The sequence below is a fragment of the Sinocyclocheilus anshuiensis genome, unplaced genomic scaffold (genome assembly GCF_001515605.1).
Source record: "Sinocyclocheilus anshuiensis isolate Anshui unplaced genomic scaffold, SAMN03320099.WGS_v1.1 scaffold958, whole genome shotgun sequence".
Classification (NCBI taxonomy): Eukaryota; Metazoa; Chordata; class Actinopteri; order Cypriniformes; family Cyprinidae; genus Sinocyclocheilus; species Sinocyclocheilus anshuiensis.
In genome coordinates this window covers 1,068,510-1,089,556 of record NW_015539929.1, presented here as the reverse complement: position 1 = coordinate 1,089,556, position 21,047 = coordinate 1,068,510, and the positions used below count along the sequence as shown (strand labels likewise).

The window sequence follows — 21,047 nt, the reverse complement described above, 5'->3', positions numbered from 1 at the left end:
TTGAAATCTGATGTGGCAAAAGGAAATTTGATAACACACGATTTCAACAAATTATTTTATTGAAAATGCACAAAACAAATGAGCTTTTTGGCTTCATATACCAAACGTCGCATCACAAAACGCAGCATTTCTGAACGAAACTCATCGGTTGTAAGGATGCATGGATGCAGACTTGATGTTATTCTTGATGTTGCTGGGCATTTTACCTGTTCAAATAGAACGTGTAGAATTAAATCATTGCAGGAGCATGATACATGGTGCTTTTGTGCGTAAATGTGTTTGTGAATGTTATTAAATGTGGTACCAGGTTGTCCAGGCTGCTGTTGGGCGACCTGTCCTCCCATGCCGGCCTGATGGCCCGTGGTCCCAGCGATTGTGACCTGCTGTAGTGTGGGACCTGTTGACATCATCGGCTGTCCAGGGTGACCAGGAGGGGCAGATCCGGGTGGTCTGCATTTCGAGAGACCCTTTCCGAACCCCACCGCTGCCACCAGAGCGTTTGTGTCGGCGGGATTGAAGGATGGCTTGTTTTGTCTCAAAGCTGAAGAGAAACATCTATTTAACATCAATGGCTTTGCACACATGACAAATCTGCAAATATTAAACTAGGATCAACGGTTAACCTACCTGAGGTTTCAGAGTCTCTGTCGTCACGAGGATTATTCAGCTTTTCCAAAAGATTTGAGCAAAGTTTATTCAGTGTTTGGATCTGTTTCTAAAAAGATAACAGAACAGAATTCAACAACCAGCCTTTATACATTTCACATTTAAAATGTGTTTACAGCAGTGTCAATGTTAGTTTAAAGGTTAATCCTTAGGTGGTCTTCGGTCATTAAAAACAAAAAAAAATACAGTTTTTACATTTTTTATTGGAATGGTGACTTTGGTGGTATTTGCAATATGAACACTAAAAAAAAAATATTAAATAAGCATATTAAAAAATAATTTAAATTATTCTTTATGAAGATACACTACCATTCAAAAGTTTGTGGCCAGTAATATGTTTTGTTTTTAAAGAAGTCTCTTCTGCTCACCAAAGCTGCATTTATTTCAAAAATACAGCAAAAACAGTAATGAACAGGTGTGAAAAAATACCTGTTTACTATTGTAATATTTAAAAAGCAATTTATTGCTGTGATCAAAGCTGAATTTTCAGCATCATTATTATTAGAAAAGGCTAAATGGTCTTAAGAAAAATAGTTACATTGATTTTCATGATCAAAAACGAATGTGAAAAAAGGTGAAATTTTTTTTTTTTGGGGAGTAAAATATACAAATCAACCAAAATAAAGTAGCAAATAAAATAAAATTAAGTAATTATGTATGCAAATACTCTTATAAGCAACAACTAGGGATGCAGGGAACCTTTGAGATGAGCCACGCGAGCGTGCAGAGACTCCAGAGACGCCTCCAGCTGCTTCTCCTCCCGCTGCTGTCGAAATAAAACACAAACACACCACCATCAGCTCTTATTTGACCTAATAAATAACAATAATGCTACATTTGTTTCCTGCAGTTTAGAGCATGCCAGCATTCTATACGCAAACACAAAAAAGGTCTATTTTCGCAAACTGCATGCGTGCTTGCGTCATTAATTGTAAGTGAGTTTTTATGAAAAAGCTGTAAAAATAAACTTAAAGTAAAAACATTTAACAATTTACCTGCATTTCAAAGCTACTGACCAAACGGCACAACAAAGCGGAAGTAAACAAACACTTGCAGCAGCAAAAGGAGTCCGGCTTTCAAAACGCGCCCGAGAGAACGGTTCCTAAACTTTTCTAATATATAACGTTAGTTGTAAATAGAATCGCCGCATCCTTTTGAGACAAGTATTGTAGTCTGTTTGCTCGAATTTAATTATCAGAAGAAAATGTAGACTAAGATCTCAACTTTTGATATTTCCAGTTGATGTCTGTGTGCCAAAGATGAAGTCCAAAATACGTCTAAGCACATGGGACTAACGTTAAACAAACTCATTAGGAATAATACATAAATTTGCATTTCAACTTTTCTCTCGAAATGTATTTAATAAGTTAGATTTACATTAAAAACAATCATATTATAATTAATGCGAATATAACATTTTCTCTGTGTATTTATAAACGTATATGAGGGCTTTTATTTTGAATTCGGGAACAGGAAGTGAAGCGGCTGCAGTCAGATGAACTGCAGTTTATTGACACACAAAGCCTCTAAAACGCGCTCAAAGTCAACCTGCCAGTAATGAGAAGCACGGCATGGCAGACAGACAGGACAAGGAGGTAAACTAAACTCTTGTTTGGACCGAGTTTGTTTGTTTTGTTCAGTTCCGTCGGAATTGTTTACTGCTTAAGTAGCAGAGCAAATAAACAGAACAGGAGAAAATCCGTCGATTTTAGGAAACCTGTGAGACTTTTATTCTGTTATTCCTGCACCGAATGCCTTTTTCTAACCTGTTAACTAAATAAGAGATATTTGGGAGAGGTTTAAGGCGTAGGTTGGAAGTAAATCAGTTTAATGCAGTTCTGTCATGAGTCTGCAGCCCCTCCCTCAGACAACAACAACAACATGCTCTTCATATACTTCAGTGAAATTAAATGTGGACACACTGCATGTAACGTTAGTTAAATCGATTCTTCTTCAAATGTAGCTGAAGCTTTTTGAAATTGTCCAGCAGTGGATATAAATTGTTATAAACACTGCAGTGTCTTTCAACACTCAAGCTATTGACAGTCAAACTATTGTTCTTGATTTTATTTTATTTTGTATGATAAACAATTGTGTTTCTTTGTTTGGTGTTTTTTGCTTAGCTCTATACTACTTTTTACTTGTTTCTGGAAGGATAACTAAGAATCCTGGGCCACTATTAATTTAGAAAAATGCAAACAAACAAACATATAAGTAGCATTTGTGTGTTAAATTATTTTGTAAGGTACTTTTATACACACGTACAATATTTTCTTTTTAGCCTGTGTATTTGTAAACATGTAAAAGGACCTTTATTTTTTATTATCTTAATGATGTTGTATATGTGAAACTGAAGTTAGATGGTGAACATTTGCTGTACAGCGTAACTACAACACATTCAACATCATCAGGATTAATGTTGTCCGTGTATCTGTCAAAAAAGCAAGAACCAAAGACCAGCTTTCTATCCAGGAATCTGCTCCTGTATTGACATGCAAGTGCTTGTTCCCATGTTGGCTGTTTTCTGCTGTTTTTCTCTCTGAAGGTGGAGGAGGCTGAGCAGGTGTACCTGCTGATGAAAGAGGAGTACAGGATTTCACGCAACGTGCGTCTGTCCTGGTTCCTCAACCGGCTCAATCAGGCCGTTCGGCCCAGTCCTCTGTCTGAGCTGGTGAGAGAGAGCGGGTTTGGTTTGATTCTGTAATCGACTAATGGCTCTGTGAATATCTAGAACAGTGGTCTCAAACGCAATTCCTGGAGGGCCACAGCTCTGCAGAGTTTAGCACCAACCAGCTCCAAATCACACCTGCTTGGAAGTTTCTAGTGATGCTGAAGACACTGATTCGCTGGATCAGGTGTGTTTGATTAGGGTTGGAGCTAAACTGTGCAGAGCTATGGCCCAGGAATTGAGTTTGAGACCAATGATCTCGAGAAAAGGGTGATTCGTAGGTGATTTCATTCTGATAAACTATTGTCCAAAAGTCTGGGGCTTGCAGGTTTTTGACCGAAGCCTCTTCTACTCACCAAGGCTGCATTTATTTGATCAAAAATACAGTAATATTGTGAAATATTTTGACAGTTTAAAATAACTGTTTTCTATGTGAATATATGTTAAAATGTAATTTATTTCTATGATCAAAGCTGAATTTTCAGCATCATTACTCCAGTCTTCAGTGTCACATGATCTTCAGAAATCATTCTAATATGCTGATTTGCTGCTTAAGAAATCGTGATTTTTTTTCTTTTTTAGAAAGTCCAAAAGTGCCTTTTTCCAACACTTTTGATCAATTTAATGCATCCTTGCCGAATAAAAGTTTTAGTTTCTTTAAAAAAAGTCTTACTGACCCCAGAGCTTTAAATGGTAATGCACATTTATTTTAATTAGTGCTGTCAAATGATTAATTGCGATTAATCGCACCCAAAATAAAAGTTTTTGTGTACATAATGTACTGTGTATATTTATTATGTATATATAAATACAAACACATGCATGTATATATTTAAGAAAAATATGTTATATTTCTATATTAAATATATTTATATATAATATCAGTTAAATAAATATACATTTTTAAATGTTAAAATATATACTGTATGAGTGTGTATTTATATATATACATAATAAATACACACCGTACACACACATATATTATGTAAACAAAAACGTTTATTTTGGATGTGATTAATCGCAATTAATTGTTTGACAGCACTCATTTTAATGACAGAAAAGGAGATTGCATGAAATGAAATGCTTATTTTACATAATATTTACTCAGAATGGAGCAACTCCTGTTAATTGTCCAAGCAGACATGATTACTAGCTAATGTAATAATCCTTAAATGGCCAAATGACAGTCAATTAACCGTCCTGCTTTAATATATTCTTTCTTTGTTTAATTATCCTTAAATGCATGTCTCAGGCCTTCCTTCTTTACCTTGAAGGCCTGTACTGGAACAACAGCAGTTTTGTTGTTCAGTTTTTGTGCTGAATCGCATCAGTTCAGATCTTCATGGATCACATGACACTGTATCCCATCTCTGTGTCTGTGTGTGTCCGTCAGCTGAAGTCAGAGAACGAGCTGGATGTTTTGAGCGTCCTCCCGAAAGGATGGCAGCCCGACTCTCCTTCCTCGTCCTGCCCGTGTCTGCTGGTTCCCTCCACACACGTCACCTTCCTGGCGCGCAGGTACCGCTTCATCATCGAGCTGGACCTGAGCCCGTCCACCGGGATCGTGGTACGAGACCATCATCGTCATCACATTCAGTGACTTGTTTTGGTTACCCTTTATTTCAAGGTGTCCTTGTTACACATGTTACATGTAATTACTATTATAATAGCAATTAATTATGCATTATTACATGCAAGTAACCCTAAGCCAAACCCTAATCCTAACCATATGGTAAGTACATGTAGTTAATAAATATTACTCTATTATAACATCAATAGTAATATTACTTACTAAATAGTACTTCAGCGTATAATTACACTGTAACAAGGACACCTTAAAATAATGTGTAGCCCTTGTTTGAAGAGTGCAAAGTCATATGCTGTCTGTTTTCAGGATGACAGCACAGGAGAGATGATCTTTGATGAAGTCTTCCACGCTCTGTCTCGGTGCTTGATTGGTCTGGCAAAACCCTTTAAAGTCCCAGGAACGGATCACGTGTTCCAGCCAGAGATCTTCATCACTATTCTGGCGTATTCCTCCATCATTGGCCTTAGTTCTCATCAGGTCTGGATCTCAGGTCTTTGTGGATCTATGACTGTGCATTAGCTGGCTGTTTTTTTTTTTCTGATCAGTGATATATCCCATGACTCTGCCTGTCAGGTGTTGGTTCAGGGCTGTCAGCTGGACTGTATGGATTTGGAGCAGTTCTTGCATCAGATCTATCAGCAGCTGAGAGCCGTGGAGAGCAGCATCGCTGACGTCCTACAGCAGCAGCACAATCAGGCAAGAGCAGCTCGCTTGTGGTTTTAATACTGACAATAAATCAGTATGCAGAAAGAAGCCATATTGCATTGCAGTACAGCAATTTTACTAAAATTAAATGGATAGTTCAACTAATTATAAAAATTCTGGCATCATTTAATCACCCTCCACTTGTTCCAAACCTGTATGAGTTTCTTCTGTTGAGCACAAAAGAGGCTGTTTTGAAGAATAAAAGAAATTCGTAAAGGTCTGGAACAAATTGATGGTGAGTAAATGATGACAGCATTTTATAATGGTTCAGAAAATGAGCTTCTTAACCATGATAAAATCACTGTAATGCACAACCACTAGAGGATTATTGTTTTCATAAAATGGGAGCTACAACAATATGATAAAAGACACCAATGTTTAGTGATATACTGCAATAATTCAGCACAATCTGTCATAGGTTGTTGCTTAAATAATGTTAATAATGTATTTTGTTTAATAATTTTATTCTGTCTTGTCATATACTGCTGTTCAAAAGTTTTTTTTTTTTTTTAAAGAAATCAGTTTTATTCAGCAAGAATTTATTAAATGGACAGTAAAAACGTCTATGATGTTATAATAAAATATTTCTATTGAATTATGTAAAATATAAAATATTTCTATTTCAAATAAATGCTGTTCTTTTCTGTTCATCAAAGAATCCTGAAACATAAAACGTGTCACGGTTTCCACAAAAATATGAAGCAGCACATCTGTTTTCAACATTGATAATAATCAGAAATGTTTCTTGAGCAGCAAATCAGCATATTAGAATGATTTCTGAAGATCATGTGACACTGAAGCCTGGAGTAATGATTATGATATGCTGAAAAAAAAAATGAAGCTTTGCATTACAGGAATAAATTACATTTTTAAATATATTCAAAGAGAATTAAAAATTGTAATAATATTTCAGAATATTACTGCTTTTGCTGTCTTTTCGATCAAATAAATGCAGCCTTGGTGAACAGAAGAGACTTCTTTCAGAAACATGAAAGAATCTTACCGTCCCCAAACTTTTGAACTTGAAATGTTCCGTTAGAAAACATGTTTGTATGTTTGTTTGTTCTTCAGTTCAGTGGATCTGTCTATCAGTCCTTCTCTAATGATGCAATGGAGGAACTGTCTCAGAGGAAGCCAGGGGTTTCCATGGTGACGGCTGATGTTGGGCTGGTCAGTATGGTGAGGCAGGGCATTCTCGCTCTGCAACTCCTGCCTCCAAACTCTGGTGCTGGTAAGTGCATCCTTTGTCCCACTGTGCTTTTAAAGAAGAGCTAGTTACTACATTAACATAGTTTAGTGTTAGTGGCTTTAACCTATGGCTAAATGGCACGCAAGACCAAAACAAACTGTGATTGGTCAGTCATGTGGTCTCTTCCTGTCTAAGTTGGCATTATAATAAGTGCAGAAATGATTGTAAATAAAGTGCTTGTGTAGTTAGTAGTCTTTTGTGTTGGTTTGCAGGAATAATAATCATCACAGATGGAGTGACGAGTGTTCCTGATGTAGCTGTGTGTGAAACACTACTGAACCAGCTGAGAAGTGGAACCATTGCCTGTTCGTTTGTCCAGGTGCTGCTCAGATCCATTTGACATTTCACTCTACCTGCCACAAATATTAGAAATAATGCTATTTACAAATGTTTAAGGTCAGTAAGATTTTTTAGTGTTTTTGAAAGAAGTCTCTTCTGCTCACCAAGGCTGCATTTATTTGATAACAGTACAGTAAAATCAGTATTATTGTGAAATATTATTAGAATTTGAAATAGCTGTTTTCAATTTCAATATATTTAAAAATGTAATTTATTCCGGTTATGCAAAACTGAATTTTCAGCATCATTACTCCAGTCTTCAGTGTCACGTGATCCTTCAGAAATCATTCTAATATGCTGATTTGCTGCTCAAGAAACATTTCTGATTATTATCAATGATGTGCTGCTTCATGATTTTGTGGAAACTGTGATGCATTTTATTTTTCAGGATTATTTGATGAATAAAAGTTTCAGAAGAACAGCATTTATTTAAAATGCAAATCTTTTGTAAAATTATAAATCAGTTTAATGAATCCTTGATGAATAAAATATTAATTTCTTTCAAAATAAATCTTACTGATCTCAAACTTTTGAATTGTAGTGTAAATGCAGTATGTTTGTAACAGGTCTGAAATGTTGTCTGTTATAAAGCATAGCATTTATTTGTATTTTGATGCGTTTCCCTCAGGTGGGCGGCGCTTACTCCTACGACTGTAGTTTTGGCTACATCCCCAACGTGGAGCTGATGAAGTTCATCTCCATGGCAACCTTTGGCTCCTACCTGTCCATGTGTCCAGAGTCTGACTCTAGAGGCGATGAGATGAACGCTTACCATCGCGCTTTCCTCACATACTCCTTCCTGAGGACCGGCGAGTCCATGAACCCAGAGTACTACTGCCGTAAGCTCAACACTGACACACCTAAACAGTGTCTGAAGATCAAATCTGTATGCTGTAGCTGCTGTTTTGGTCATTTTTAGTGTCTGTAGGAAGTCATCTCTCCTCAGGTTCACACAGTTTGTCCTAGCAGAGGAACCACAGGTGTAGAGAACCATCAACATCATACACTAACCACAAACAAACACAATAATGACTCTCATTTTCAACACTAGGCTGATTGTTTTAGCATTTCAAACTGTCCATGGTTTTCCTTGTGAAATGTGCCTGCAGTATCTTTGAAATAATAGCCACTTGATTTCATATTTTTTTTAAAGTAATACAATAACATTCAGACATTAAGTGACCAGTGTTTTAGGTTTGTTTATACTATTGTAATACTTATTAATACTTTAAATTGGCTTCTATTTTATTTTCAGTATTCAGTAGTTTTAATATTATTTCTGTATAGCTTTATTTTTTTTTCAGTTAATTGCCAAGGCGACATTTCTAATTTTCTTTAGTTTTTTCTAAGTTTTTTTAATTAAATGTAATATTCATATTTTATTTTATTTTAGCTATTTTTCAATTACTAAAATAATTATTAACAGTTTTAGTTAACAGTAACAGCACTGAGTGTGACAAAAGTGTCCAAATACATTACTTAAGATGTAGATTAATGTAGATATCAGGGATTACACAGTTTCTGTTTTTTTTATGAGATCTGAGAAACACAGAGAAGTATGGGAAGTATTCAGAGATGTTTGAGTCCTTGAAAATGTCAAAGAGAGGATTGCTCTGTTCATTTAAAACACTCTGTTAATTCACCACACATACAAAGAAATCAATCCCAGAGCTCTCAGCGCTCAGTATATCAGCCCTGTCTGTGCACTTTCAGTTCTGCCTCACAGTAAAGCTTAGTTCATTTGGCATTAAAGGCAATTTCATAAAAGCTCATGAGGTTGGTCAAAAGTTAGTTCATATGTCATATGATCCTCATTTGAAGTTGCTAAATCATTTGTGAAATGAAGCATCTGACTGCAGGGAACCACAACTGATTTAAATTTCACTTTTAAAACATCTACATACAGCTAGGATTTGATTGGTTGGTATGCAAAGTGACCATATATAGTAAAATTTCTTGCTGTTTTTATATTACTAGCATATTGGCTGTTTATTAGTACTTATAAAGCACATATTAATGCCTTATTTTGCATGATCATATTTTAGATCCCTTAATCCCACACCGTATCTAAACTTAACAACCTAAGCGGGTTTACTAATAATTAATTAGCAGCAAATTAGGAGTTTATTGAGGCAAAAGTGGTAGTTAATAGTTCTTTTATAGTGAGAATTGGTCCTTAAAATAAAGTGCGACCGTATACATATTTATATGAATTTATTTTTATTATTATTAGGTTTTGCATAATGCGATGTAAACAGCGGTGTAATGGCTCATCTGTGTGTTTGTAGTCTCCCAGCACAGGCTCTTTAATGAACACCTGGTGTCGGCCAGTGGAAACCCCGCCTTAGTGATGCGCAGGAAGAAACACACGGAGAAGGAAGTGCACGCTGACTTGATCAGTGTCCTGTCCATCAGACTGCGAGAGGGATACACCATCCGAGAGATCAACATCACTAAAGGTACTTCAACCTCATAAGGTCAGGTGTTCAAATATGCTTCTGTAATGATCATATATAAATGACACCATCTTTGCGTTTAATGCAGCTTATTGGGATTTGGAAATAATCATCTAATCTGTCTGTATAAGGAGGAAGTCAGCTGGAGGTGAAGCTGGTCCTCCTCTGGAAGCATAACATGCGTGTTGAGTACCTCGCCGTGGCGTCCTGGCCCCTGAATCCAGTCAAAAGCACCACCTGGGTGGAGGTGACCATAGAGGGCAGCTACGACATCCTCCATGACATCAGCTGCACCATGAGGAAACCAATCACAAGCCCCTATCGGACGTCTGTCATCCGCCGCTTCTGGAACACACTGCAGAGGTCTTATCTTGAATGATTTTAGATACTCTGCTGTCGGTTTTAGTTTGATGATGTAGAGTAATGCTGTATATTGCTTCTCCTCAACAGCATAAATCAGACAGACCAGATGTTGGTGCACCTGCAGTCCTTTAATTCCATCCCAGAACACTACACCATCCCCGAAAGCACGAAAAATGGGGTTCCTCTGTTTTACATCCCACCTGGATCCACCACACCGGTGAGTGTTAGCGCAAAACTACAAAGTCCAAAAGTTTGGGGCCAGCCGGATTTGTTTTCACCAAGGATGCATTCAATTGATCAAAAGTGACAGCAAAGACATTTATAATGTTACAAAAGATTTCTGTTTCAAATAAACATTCTATTCATCAAAGAATCCTGAAAAATAAAAATAAGTTTCCACAAATATATAAAGCAGCACAACTGTTTTCAACATTGATAATAATCAGAAATGTTTCTCGAGCAGCAAATCAGCATATTAGAATGATTTCTGAAGATCATGTGACACTGAAGACTGGAGTAATGATGCTGAAAATTCAGATTAGATCACAGGAATAAATTACATTTCACAACATATTCACATAGAAAACAGCCATTTGGAATTATAATAATATTTCACAATTTTACTGTTTTTACGGTATTTTTGATCAAATAAGTGCAGCCCTCATGAGCAGAAGAGAAGTCTTTCAAAAACATTTAAAAATCATACTGAACCCAAACGGTGGGGAAAAAAGCGTCTCTTAAATTACATAAACAGTAGTGTAGTACATTAAGCTTCATATTTTTGTTGTGTTTTGGTGATATTAACATGCTAAACACAATCCTGTTCTCCATCAGGTCCTCTCCCTCCAGCACAGTGGCTCTAAAGACTCCAGCCAATCCCAGTTTGCCTCCTACTGGAAGCCCATCCTGTCCATGGACGCCAACTTCTGGCAGCGCTGGCTGCACATGCATCACATCGCTATCCTTCTGGAGCATGACGTGTGAGTGAACACAGCCTGGATTGTTCAGTGGTTAATATAGCGTAGTCCTGCTAGTGTTGGGAAAGCTACTTCAAAAATTTTAATTTGAGTTGGTATGAAAATGTCAGTGTTCTTTAAATCCCAATGGCTGTAAACTGTTTTCCTGACTCTGTTTTGCTGTGTGTCTCTCTGTTCAGCCCGGTCCCAAAGCACGTGCACAACGCTGGCAGTAACGGTCGCTTCAGTACCATCCAGTGTCGCATCTCTCACTCGGCGCTCACCTCGCTGCTCAGGGACTGGAGCAGTTTCGTCCTGGTGGAGGGATACTCATACGTCAAACTTATTTACAGGTGCGTGTGTAGTTCAGTTGCCAAATTACAGAGTAATTTAGCAGTGCTTTAACAAGCATTATTTAGACATTTCTCCCACATTTAGACATTTTTAGGTGACCAGTGTTATTTTAGTAGCCTTCAACTGTTATATTATTTATTTATATTTTGAATGAGCTTTTATTTAAATGTTTTACATTTTCATTATTTTTTTTTGTTATTTGCTATATAGAGATATTTCTATATAGCTTTAATTGATTTTTATTTCAGCTTTAGTTTTAGTGATTTTTATACTTCAACTTTAACTTATTTATTTCAGTTAGTTGCCAAGACAACATTTCAAATTTTTAAGTTTTCATCTAATATTTATATTCACATTATTCCCACACTAGATTCAGATATATTTCCCACATTCAGACATTTTAGTTGACCTGTGTTATTTTATTTTATAATTTTTTTAACTATTATATTATTTATTGATATTTTGAATTAACGCTTATTTTTACATTTCATTATGATTTTTGTATTTTCTGTTATATGCTTTGGTCATTTTTAAGGTATTTCTATATAGCTTTAATTATTTTTTATTTTGGCTTTAGTTTTAGGAATTTTTATACTTCAACTTGAACATTTTATTTCAGTTAGTTGCCAAGGTGACATTTCTCATTTTTAATTTAGTTTACCATGATGTATTAAAATATATATATTTTTAAAAATCTACTAAAAATGACAAAAACACAATAAATGTACTAAAATTTCTATTATAATTAGATAAAATTATGTTAATAAAAACCTATTCAAAATATTAATAAAAATGTCAAAAAACACAAAATTACTAAAACTTTAATTAAAATGAAAATGGAAAATATACAAATAAAAACTGATTCAAAATATTAATACAAACTATAATAGTGTCTCAATGATACTAAAATAACACCGTTTCATCCACAGTTTATTTGGCAAATTTACGGAGCAGTTTAGCAGTGTTTTAACGAGCATTATTCCCACAGTGCCTCTGAGTTGCCGCCTGTCTCCTTCTATCTGGTGCGTCTGATCTCTAAAGCTCCCTGCATGGTGCTGCGATTGGGCTTCCCCATAGGAACTCTGGCACACACCAGGAACAAGGTGAAGGTGTTTTCCACACTAGAGTTCAGTTTAATTGAAAGCTGTTTTCAGAACGGCTCTGTAAGGAATAGAATGAGTGTTTCTGACTCTCACTCTGTAGATTGTGGATGAACTTCGAGAGCAGATCCTACGGCTGCGGTTCCCTCATCGAGTCCAGAATAAGGAGGCCACGCCAAAAACTAAACGGAAGATTCTGGGTAACGCATCGCCCTCCAAATCCCCGCCTCTTCCTGCAGCCAAACCGGCGCTGTCTGACCGGCCGTGTGTGGTGGTGCTCAACAAACCCCTCGAAAAACTACTGATCAGGTCTGTGGCGTAACAATAAACAATAATAGATTTCATTACCGTTATCTCAATTTAACTTTGTGAAGTTATGACAGACCTACAGTCAACATGAAGTCAAAATTGACCTTGTTTTCTGTCTAAATGCCTTATTGTAAATGATTCATTGGTGCATGTTAGTCTCTGAAACTGCTCTCCTTTTTGGCTGACACTGAGCCCTTTTATTTTCATATTTTACATTTTTAGATTTAAACTCTGTAGGGACACTTTTATGATAAATTCCTGATGGATAAACTGGATTAAAATGCAAAGATTGTTTTTTCTTGTTTTAATATGTTTTACTTTGAAATGTGTCAATTTACAAAATTACAGTGATTTGCAAACACTGTTTTAATGTAGACTTCGATAAGTGTTATTTCATTATTATTTTTGGACTAATTTAGTATTTATTAATATTTTGATTTATTTTTTTATATTTTCTGTTTTTAGTTAAAGTTTTTCATTTTTATTAGACTACTTCATTTTATTCGTTTTTTTAATTTCATTTTTCATTTTAATTTTGTGATTTTTTTTGTGCTATTTTTTTTTAAACTTTTTAAATATTTCTATTTTTAGCATTATTTTTGTTTTAGTTTTTAGTAATTTTAGTACTTCAGCTTCAGTGTGTTTTATTTCTGATAGCTGCCATGCCAACATTCTGAATTTTAATTTCTTTAAAGTTCTCATTTTCTAATCCAATTTTTATATAATATTATATCAATTTTTAGTATTCTTTTTTAAGTTTTAGTTAAAAATAAAAACATTGACTCAGTAACGTTAGTTCCTCGGTTAGTTCCTCTGTAACTCAAAAGTTTTCAAAAAGGTTTTCAAAAGCTTATGATTTAGTCAAAATCTTGTTCTGACATCCTGCTGCAGGTACGAGAAACTTCCGTCAGATTTCCGCACCCCTTTCATCTTAAACATGGAGCCGTTCGCTCAGCCGCCCATCATGGGCGCCCCTCTCAGCATGGCTGCCAGCAGAACAGCGTCCTCCACCATGGCGTCTCTGTCCCGCTACTTCCTGCACCAGCGCTGGGTTTGGGCCGTGCAGAACGGCCCGGGAACCGCTGTATCGCTGCACGCAGTTGCTCATATCCTCTCAATGCTGTCCGAGTGAGTCTTAAACATCTTTGGGAAACTCTGACCTGTAATAAGTCACTTCTGACAATAGCATTTGCTAAATTCCTAATGGCTGTTTTTGATTGCACAGTATTCGTCTGTCGGAAGGCTTCCACTTTGCCGCCAGTGGGGAGGGTATCGTCAACATGGTGGCAGAACTGCCAATGCAGGTGAAAGTATGAACACTCTACACAAGTATATCCCAGTTTTAGCATTTGTTGGCGATGCATCTCTAACTTTCAGCCACAACTGTGCATGCAGAGTCCGTCAGCTGATTTAAATGGAGAAAAACACACCTGCATAGTCCAGTACATCCTTTTCCCGCCTCATTCCACTTCTACTAAGGACAGGTAACGCTTCATCACACCTGTGCAAACCAGAACTGGAGTGTCTGTTCACTGCTAAAATCTTCGATGGCTTCAGCTGAAGGATTCCTATGCTGTAATTATCTAGAACAGACCATTGTAAAGCTCCGTGCACACTTCTATAATCAATAGAACATTTACATTATAATTATAATATTTAAATAAGTTTTAGTATAATTGAAATAAATAATTAAAAAAGTTTTTTTAAATGAACTATTTTTGTTTTAATTAATTTCAAATTATTAACATTTGAAGATGTTATGAAATTGATTATATTTAGCATAATAGCTCATTTTATTTGATAAATAAATTTAAAAAAATTATTTGACAAATAAGATTGGGAAAATCTGCCTTCATTAATTGTCCAGGATCTGAACACTTTAAATTATTATTTTTTTTTTATAAATAGCCTCAAAATAAAGCAATAAATGCATGAAATAAAAATAAATAAATAAATACATACACACACACACACACACACATATATATGGCATTTTTTGTGGCAGAATTGTCTTATAATGGGCGTTTGGTTTGACTCTGTCTGTTTTTGGCATCGTGTCTCCAGTTTCTCCACAGATGATGACAATGACACTGAGGTGGAGGCCATAGATGTGGACACAGAGCTGAGTTTGGTGACGGAGTGCTGGGTGGAGCCTCAGAGCGGAGCCGTCTGTAGCTCACTGGAGCAGCAGAGACACTTTCATCAGCTCACCTACCAGGAGATCCCTCAGGCTGTTAGTCACAACACCATGACTGCCACCTACATGTGACATGTCACAGAAAATAAACTAAAAAATCTAAATATCATAGATAAATATAATAGATACCAAGTAATTATACCTATTTTACAAAATCTGGGACTTGACTGTGGTTAGTAATGATATTAGCTTTACATGACTCATTATAATTTTGTTGTCGTTGAAAAATTTGCAGGTTTTATTAATATTTTGAATTCGTTTTTTATTATATTTACCATCTTAATTTTAATTTGAGTTTTGTTTAGGTTTTGTTAGTTTAGTACAAGAAGTTAAAAAAGAGAAATGTTGCCTAAAATAAAACTGAAATACAATTTATATATATATATAAATATATATATATTTCAGTTAGTGTTTATATTATTTCAAGTATTGAAAATATTAAAAACTAATGTATAAATAAAAAAAATAATTTAACTTATTTCATTTCAGCTAGTTACCAAAGAAACATTTCTCATTTTTGTTTGGTTTAAGTTGAAGTACTAAAAAACCCCAAAACTAAATAAACAAAAAACTAAACACTAAAACATAATAAAAGCATAATAGATATAAAAAATAAAAGTTACAAAATCGCACAACAAAATTACTAAAACTAATACCTAAAATTAAAAAGAAAGCAGAAAATATAAAAGTAAAATTTAATTCAAAATACTAACAAAAACCTTTTTATATATATTTCATATACGTTTCTTTTCTTTAGAATAATGCATTGGTGAATTCTTCCTAATAACACCAGGAAGATTCTGTAAGAACGTAAATAGGGTTTTGATTGCATGGTGTATTTAGGCATTTTTACTGAGATCTGACAGTCATAGATTATGAATTGTGTGTTTTTCCATTCCAGATCTTTCCCCGTGATCTGTCGTGCATGATGACGATGATCACTTTTGAATACCTCATCCAGCTGTGTCAGAATAAAGAGCAGGTGTGTCCTCTCAGAGATGCTTCAGGTACGAACGCGCACCGTCACCCGTCTCCTTACACACAATCGTATGAGATCTGATGCTCAGTGTGATGTGTTGCTGCTGTAGGCGAGCTCCCCGCCGCTGCTGCTGATGACTGCATACACACTGTGCCTTTCCAGTTCGACCTGCTGAAACTCTTGCCCAAGTGCCAGCAGATCGAGCTCTTCTTCTACACCTTCAGCCGAGGTACGAGTCCATCCTCCATCCACCCCAACTAGAGGTCTGCTACCCGACCCGAGCCCGACGGGTCCCGAAATACTTTTGGGTTTCAGGTCGGGTTTATGTTTAATGAATAGCTTCGGGTTCGGGTCGGGTCCGGGTTTGTAGCTAAACTAAAACTATATGCAGTAGGCTACGCTGCTTTCATAGACGCACGCACACACACATTATTGCACACAGATATCTGAGATCGCGCAGTGCACTCACAGCACAGAAACTTTTATTAGTGAAATAGCTTCGATAGGCTACTGACTCGCAACGTTATATTTCTCTGCAATGAGGGGGTAAAATCGCTGTTTTTGAAGTAACTAAGCCTCATTGCTTGTAGAGAGAGATGCGCAGACGCAGGTTCACTCTCTCTCTCGCTCGCTAATTCAAATAAATTATATAATTAATTAATTCAAATAAATGCGATCTTACCAAACTACATCTCTGTGTCTGATTTAAAGCAGGCCGAATGCTAACGAGACTTAACTGACGAAAATGACCATAATTTGCACGGAGGAAGAATTATCGTCTTGTCGCAGAATTTATGTGACCGCTGCACCTGATGTTCATAAACTTTCATAACTGGTAGGTGTTTTTTCTTTTGCCTTGTGAACTGGCCGAGCCTTGATGAATCGGTTTCTTTACATGTATTTGTTTACTGACCGTTGCATGCAATCGTGAAATACAGCATTTAAAAAATTTTTTTTTTTTCAATTGGCTATTCGTTGTGAAAAAAAAAAATAATAATTCAGATTTGGGTCGGGTTTGGGCTCTAAATTTAACTGTGCCGCTCGGGTCGGGTGGGTCGGGTCGGGTCAGACGATCTCGGGTACGGGCCGGGTTCGGGCTTCAGTTTAAAGCCCCTATCCTTTCTTACATTCATATTCCTTTATCCAAATCAGTGAACACTGGGCCTTATTTAACTGTTTTCCTGTTGACCTTTGACCTTTAACAGAGGGTCAAGCGGACGCCTCCCGTAGCGCCTCCTGTCTGCCCAACGATCTCCTCCTCAGCCTCTTCCACAGCTCTCTGCAGAATGAGCTCAGTGATCGAGAGATCCCATTGACCGACGGCGATCATGTGGCGTTCATGCATCACATCCTAGAGCGGGAAAGAGACGGTCATGTGGCTCCATTCTCACTTCCTGTCATTAAAGGTGATTTGGCTGGGGTTTTTTTATGCTAAAATGTCTATAACATTCATACATCCAAAACACACACTTAATGCTTTTATTCATCAAGGTTGCATTAAACTGATCAAAAGTGACAGTAAAGTCATTTATAATGTTACAGAAGATTTCTGTTTTAAATAAATGCTGTTCGTTTCAACTTTCTATTCATCAAAGAATCTTGTAAAATAAAATGAATCACGGTTTCCACAAAAAATATTCAGCAGCACAACTGTTTTCAACATTGATAATAATCAGAAATGTTTCTTGAGCAGCATATTAGAATGATTTCTGAAGGATCATGTGACACTGAAGACTGGAGTAATGATGCTGAAAACTCTGCTTGTAGCACATTTTACAATATCTTCTGACAGAAAACAGTTATTTTAGATTGTAATAATGTTTCATAAAATTTTCGAATTTTCGATCAAATAAATGCAGCCTTGGTGAGCAGAAGAGGCTTTTTAAAGAACATAAATATCACACCGACCCTAAGCTTTTGAACGGTAGTCTATACTTTATATAATGGTTGTGGTAGTGGTTAACTTCCATGTTTTAGGAAGGATTGTGCTTTTAAACACTCAGAATGTCTTGCCCCATAGACTTCCATTGTAAATGAATCACTTTTAACTAGTTGTTACTTTGTTTGTTTGAGTTTATATTAAACCCTGAACATGTTTTAATCTGGAAGCACAGAACAGCCACTGTTGGTTTGCTGTTTTCATTTACGCTTGCTAAGGGTTTGATAAATTGAATGGCATTGCACTCAGTGAAGGAGAAACAAGATGTTTAGACTAAGTAGATGATTTAAAACACACTAATTGAAAGACTTCACGCTTATGGATGCCAGACATCCCAAATGACCTTTAATTGTTTCATTAGCCATTACATAAGAAGAATCTGACCCCTAATCGTCCCTCATTTTGTTCATCTCTGTGTGTGTTTTCAGAAGAGAGCTTGAAGACTCCGGAGAGGCAGGACACTGTTCTTTCTTTCCACACTATAGGAAGCAGTAAAGAGGTGACGGGCTCCTCCAGCACACTACAGGTGCATCATGTCATACTACAGCTCAGCTGAAAAAGCCCAACTACACTCATAACCAGTCCACACACGTGTGTCAAACAGTCTTTGGCTAGAAAATCCAATGGCGTTACTTTCAAGTTGCCTGGTAACTTTATCAGGAGCATAATACATATGACATAAATGATATCTGACCTTCGGCGCTGAAACTGAAGTGTTCAACTCGCACATCTTTTACCACAGTGGAAAATTTAACGTCAGTTTAATGCTGCCTGGGAATAGAACCTATGACCCTGCCGTTGCTAGCATCATGCCTTACTAGTTACAGCTGCACATTTGTCCATCACTTATATGCAAGGGGAAAACACAAAAATTGCATTATTTTTTATATTTCCAGTATAAAGCAATTAAAAAAAATAAAATCATGGCTTGTTAGAAATATTTATAAAAAATATATAAAAAATAAATTAATACAAAACAATAATACAATAATAAAAAATTAAATAAATGTATATTATATTTTTCTCTGATTGTTTTCCACTCACATTTTGGACCCTGCTCATAACTCACAATACTGACCTGCAAAAACCCCACAAGCCCTTTTTTTACAGCTTTAACAGTTTGACTCCTTTCACTTCAGCATTAGAGTTAGTTATTACTTGTGTTATGTAAGTGAAACATGCAAACTGGTGTTCAAAAGTTGGTGGTCAGCAAGATTTTTTTTTTTCCAATGTTGAAAAGTTGTGCTGCTTCCATGATACATTTTTTTTTTCAAGAGCAGCATTAATTTGAAATAGAAATCTTTTGTAACATTATAAATGCTTTACTGTCACTTTTGATCCGTGTAATGTGTCTTTGCTGATTAAAAATATTAATTTCTTTCATAAAAAAAAAATATCTTACTGACCCCAAACTTTCAAATGGCAGTGTACTTATCCTTCTGTTGTTGGCAGAGTTGTTAACAGTGTGTGTGTGTGTGTGTGTGTGTGTTCCTGGCAGAGCTTCAGTAATGCAGATCTTGTAGACGACGAGCCAGCTGGCGCGGAGCAGGACTGCTTATCTCCTCACTGGAAATGTTACGCCAAATACATCAGCCATCAGCAGATCCTGCTCACTTTCCTGCCAGCTACATTTACAGGTGCATTGTCTGTCACTGCCACACCAATTAGAGCTCAATAGTCCTTTAGGTTTACACACAACATGAGACTAAAGTAGGCCTGGGCGATAAAACGGTATCGGTATATATCGACGGTACACCCTTCACGATAACGATAGAAAAAATGTTCGATATAGCGCACGATATAGGCACGTGCTATGCGTGACAAGCAAACAGCCAACAGAACACATGCTGAAATAAGTGCTGTGCCTGCCTGTGATGAGGAGATTCTGAATAAAAATTAATATTAGTCGAATTTAAAATAAAAATTAGCATTTGAATGCAAAAATGGTGCAATTGAATGTTAGGAGTGCATCAGGGAGCGTCATCAGTGGCGCACGAGATGCGGTGATGATGATGTAAGTGTCATTGTTGCGTTTTCATGTTTTTGTTAGTCTATCCAGTTGAATCCATGAGCGCGCCACTGCTGCACTATTCATTCAGAATATTAGAGAAATATTATAGTAGCTCAATGCGTAGAAGATCTTGGTTAGGTTAAAACCGAAACCAAGCCATTCACACAGAACGCATATTCTATATGCCACAATTTTATTTTTATTTGTTTTGGAATTTCAATTTACAATTTTATTTTGACAGATGTGCAGCTTTTGATGTCTTCTGGGCTGGAAACTGAACCTCCAATCAATAGCAGTCTCCTGGAAGAGAAGGAGACCTGTTGTCAGGGCAATGGCCAATCACAGGCTGACTCCATCAGCAGCTCTGCCAATGGTCCACAGGTTGGAACAGGTCAACATGGAGGACACAGGAAGGGGTCCACGGTGGAACCAGAAGCAGCACTGGAGACATCTGCAGGACAGAGCAGCATGAACGCAAGTGATGCTGGTATGGGATTTTAAATTCTGATAAGTTTCCAGACTGGATTTGATGTGATAAAGTGGCAGAAATGACAGAAACCATAACCAAACCAGGGAGTTTAGTTGTTCTTCTCATCACGGTTATTATAGATAACTTATAGTTACAGTGGGTACGGAAAGTATTCAGACCCCCTTCAATTTTTCACTCTTTGTTATATTGCAGCCATTTGCTAAAATCATTTAAGTTAATTTTTTTTCCTCATTAATGTACACACAGCACCCCATATTGACAGAAAAACACAGAATTGTTGACATTTTTGCAGATTTATTAAAAAAGAAAAAAATGTCAACGATTCTGTGTTTTTCTGTCAATATGGGGTGCTGTGTGTACATTAATGAGGAAAAAAATTAACTTAAATGATTTTAGCAAATGGCTGCAATATAACTGAGTGAAAAATCGAAGGGGGTCTGAATACTTTCCGTACCCACTGTATAGTATACTATATATAAGTAAGTTATAGTTATTTAAAGTTAAAAATTTAAAACTAAAACCATAAATAAACATTGTATTACTTTAAATATTACATTAACTTTTATTTATCCAGGCAAGTCATTGTATTGTATTGTATTGTATTGTAATTTAATTTAATTTAATTTAATTTAATTTAATTTAATTTAATTTAATTTAATTTAATTTAATTTAATTTAA

General features: G+C 36.2%; 2 protein-coding genes across 2 annotated transcripts in view; one reads left to right on the top strand and one right to left on the bottom strand.

Annotated features, from left to right (window-relative positions):
- Positions 1 to 41: 41 nt before the first annotated feature.
- LOC107686783 (mediator of RNA polymerase II transcription subunit 8-like) lies at positions 42 to 1,216 on the bottom strand. The gene is made up of 4 exons (XM_016483900.1): positions 1,205 to 1,216; positions 628 to 715; positions 305 to 541; positions 42 to 206 (listed from the first exon to the last, which is right to left on the bottom strand). Exons 1-4 carry the CDS (start codon positions 1,214 to 1,216, stop codon positions 142 to 144), a joined length of 402 nt encoding a protein of 133 aa, XP_016339386.1. The 3' UTR covers positions 42 to 141.
- Positions 1,217 to 2,151: 935 nt separating this feature from the next.
- The window catches only part of szt2 (SZT2 subunit of KICSTOR complex), a 114,188-nt gene continuing 95,292 nt past the window's right edge, over positions 2,152 to 21,047 (top strand). Inside the window, exons 1-25 of the mRNA XM_016483899.1 lie at positions 2,152 to 2,261; positions 3,212 to 3,337; positions 4,728 to 4,901; positions 5,229 to 5,399; positions 5,496 to 5,618; positions 6,699 to 6,858; positions 7,089 to 7,195; positions 7,844 to 8,054; positions 9,504 to 9,674; positions 9,803 to 10,034; positions 10,122 to 10,251; positions 10,869 to 11,014; positions 11,191 to 11,343; positions 12,333 to 12,447; positions 12,548 to 12,753; positions 13,645 to 13,881; positions 13,979 to 14,057; positions 14,149 to 14,237; positions 14,818 to 14,986; positions 15,852 to 15,957; positions 16,039 to 16,158; positions 17,135 to 17,335; positions 18,297 to 18,394; positions 19,367 to 19,505; positions 20,121 to 20,366. Coding sequence (XP_016339385.1) covers positions 2,238 to 2,261; positions 3,212 to 3,337; positions 4,728 to 4,901; positions 5,229 to 5,399; positions 5,496 to 5,618; positions 6,699 to 6,858; positions 7,089 to 7,195; positions 7,844 to 8,054; positions 9,504 to 9,674; positions 9,803 to 10,034; positions 10,122 to 10,251; positions 10,869 to 11,014; positions 11,191 to 11,343; positions 12,333 to 12,447; positions 12,548 to 12,753; positions 13,645 to 13,881; positions 13,979 to 14,057; positions 14,149 to 14,237; positions 14,818 to 14,986; positions 15,852 to 15,957; positions 16,039 to 16,158; positions 17,135 to 17,335; positions 18,297 to 18,394; positions 19,367 to 19,505; positions 20,121 to 20,366 — 3,733 coding nt within the window. The 5' untranslated portion in view covers positions 2,152 to 2,237. The remainder of the gene's footprint in view (positions 2,262 to 3,211; positions 3,338 to 4,727; positions 4,902 to 5,228; positions 5,400 to 5,495; positions 5,619 to 6,698; positions 6,859 to 7,088; positions 7,196 to 7,843; positions 8,055 to 9,503; positions 9,675 to 9,802; positions 10,035 to 10,121; positions 10,252 to 10,868; positions 11,015 to 11,190; positions 11,344 to 12,332; positions 12,448 to 12,547; positions 12,754 to 13,644; positions 13,882 to 13,978; positions 14,058 to 14,148; positions 14,238 to 14,817; positions 14,987 to 15,851; positions 15,958 to 16,038; positions 16,159 to 17,134; positions 17,336 to 18,296; positions 18,395 to 19,366; positions 19,506 to 20,120; positions 20,367 to 21,047) is intronic.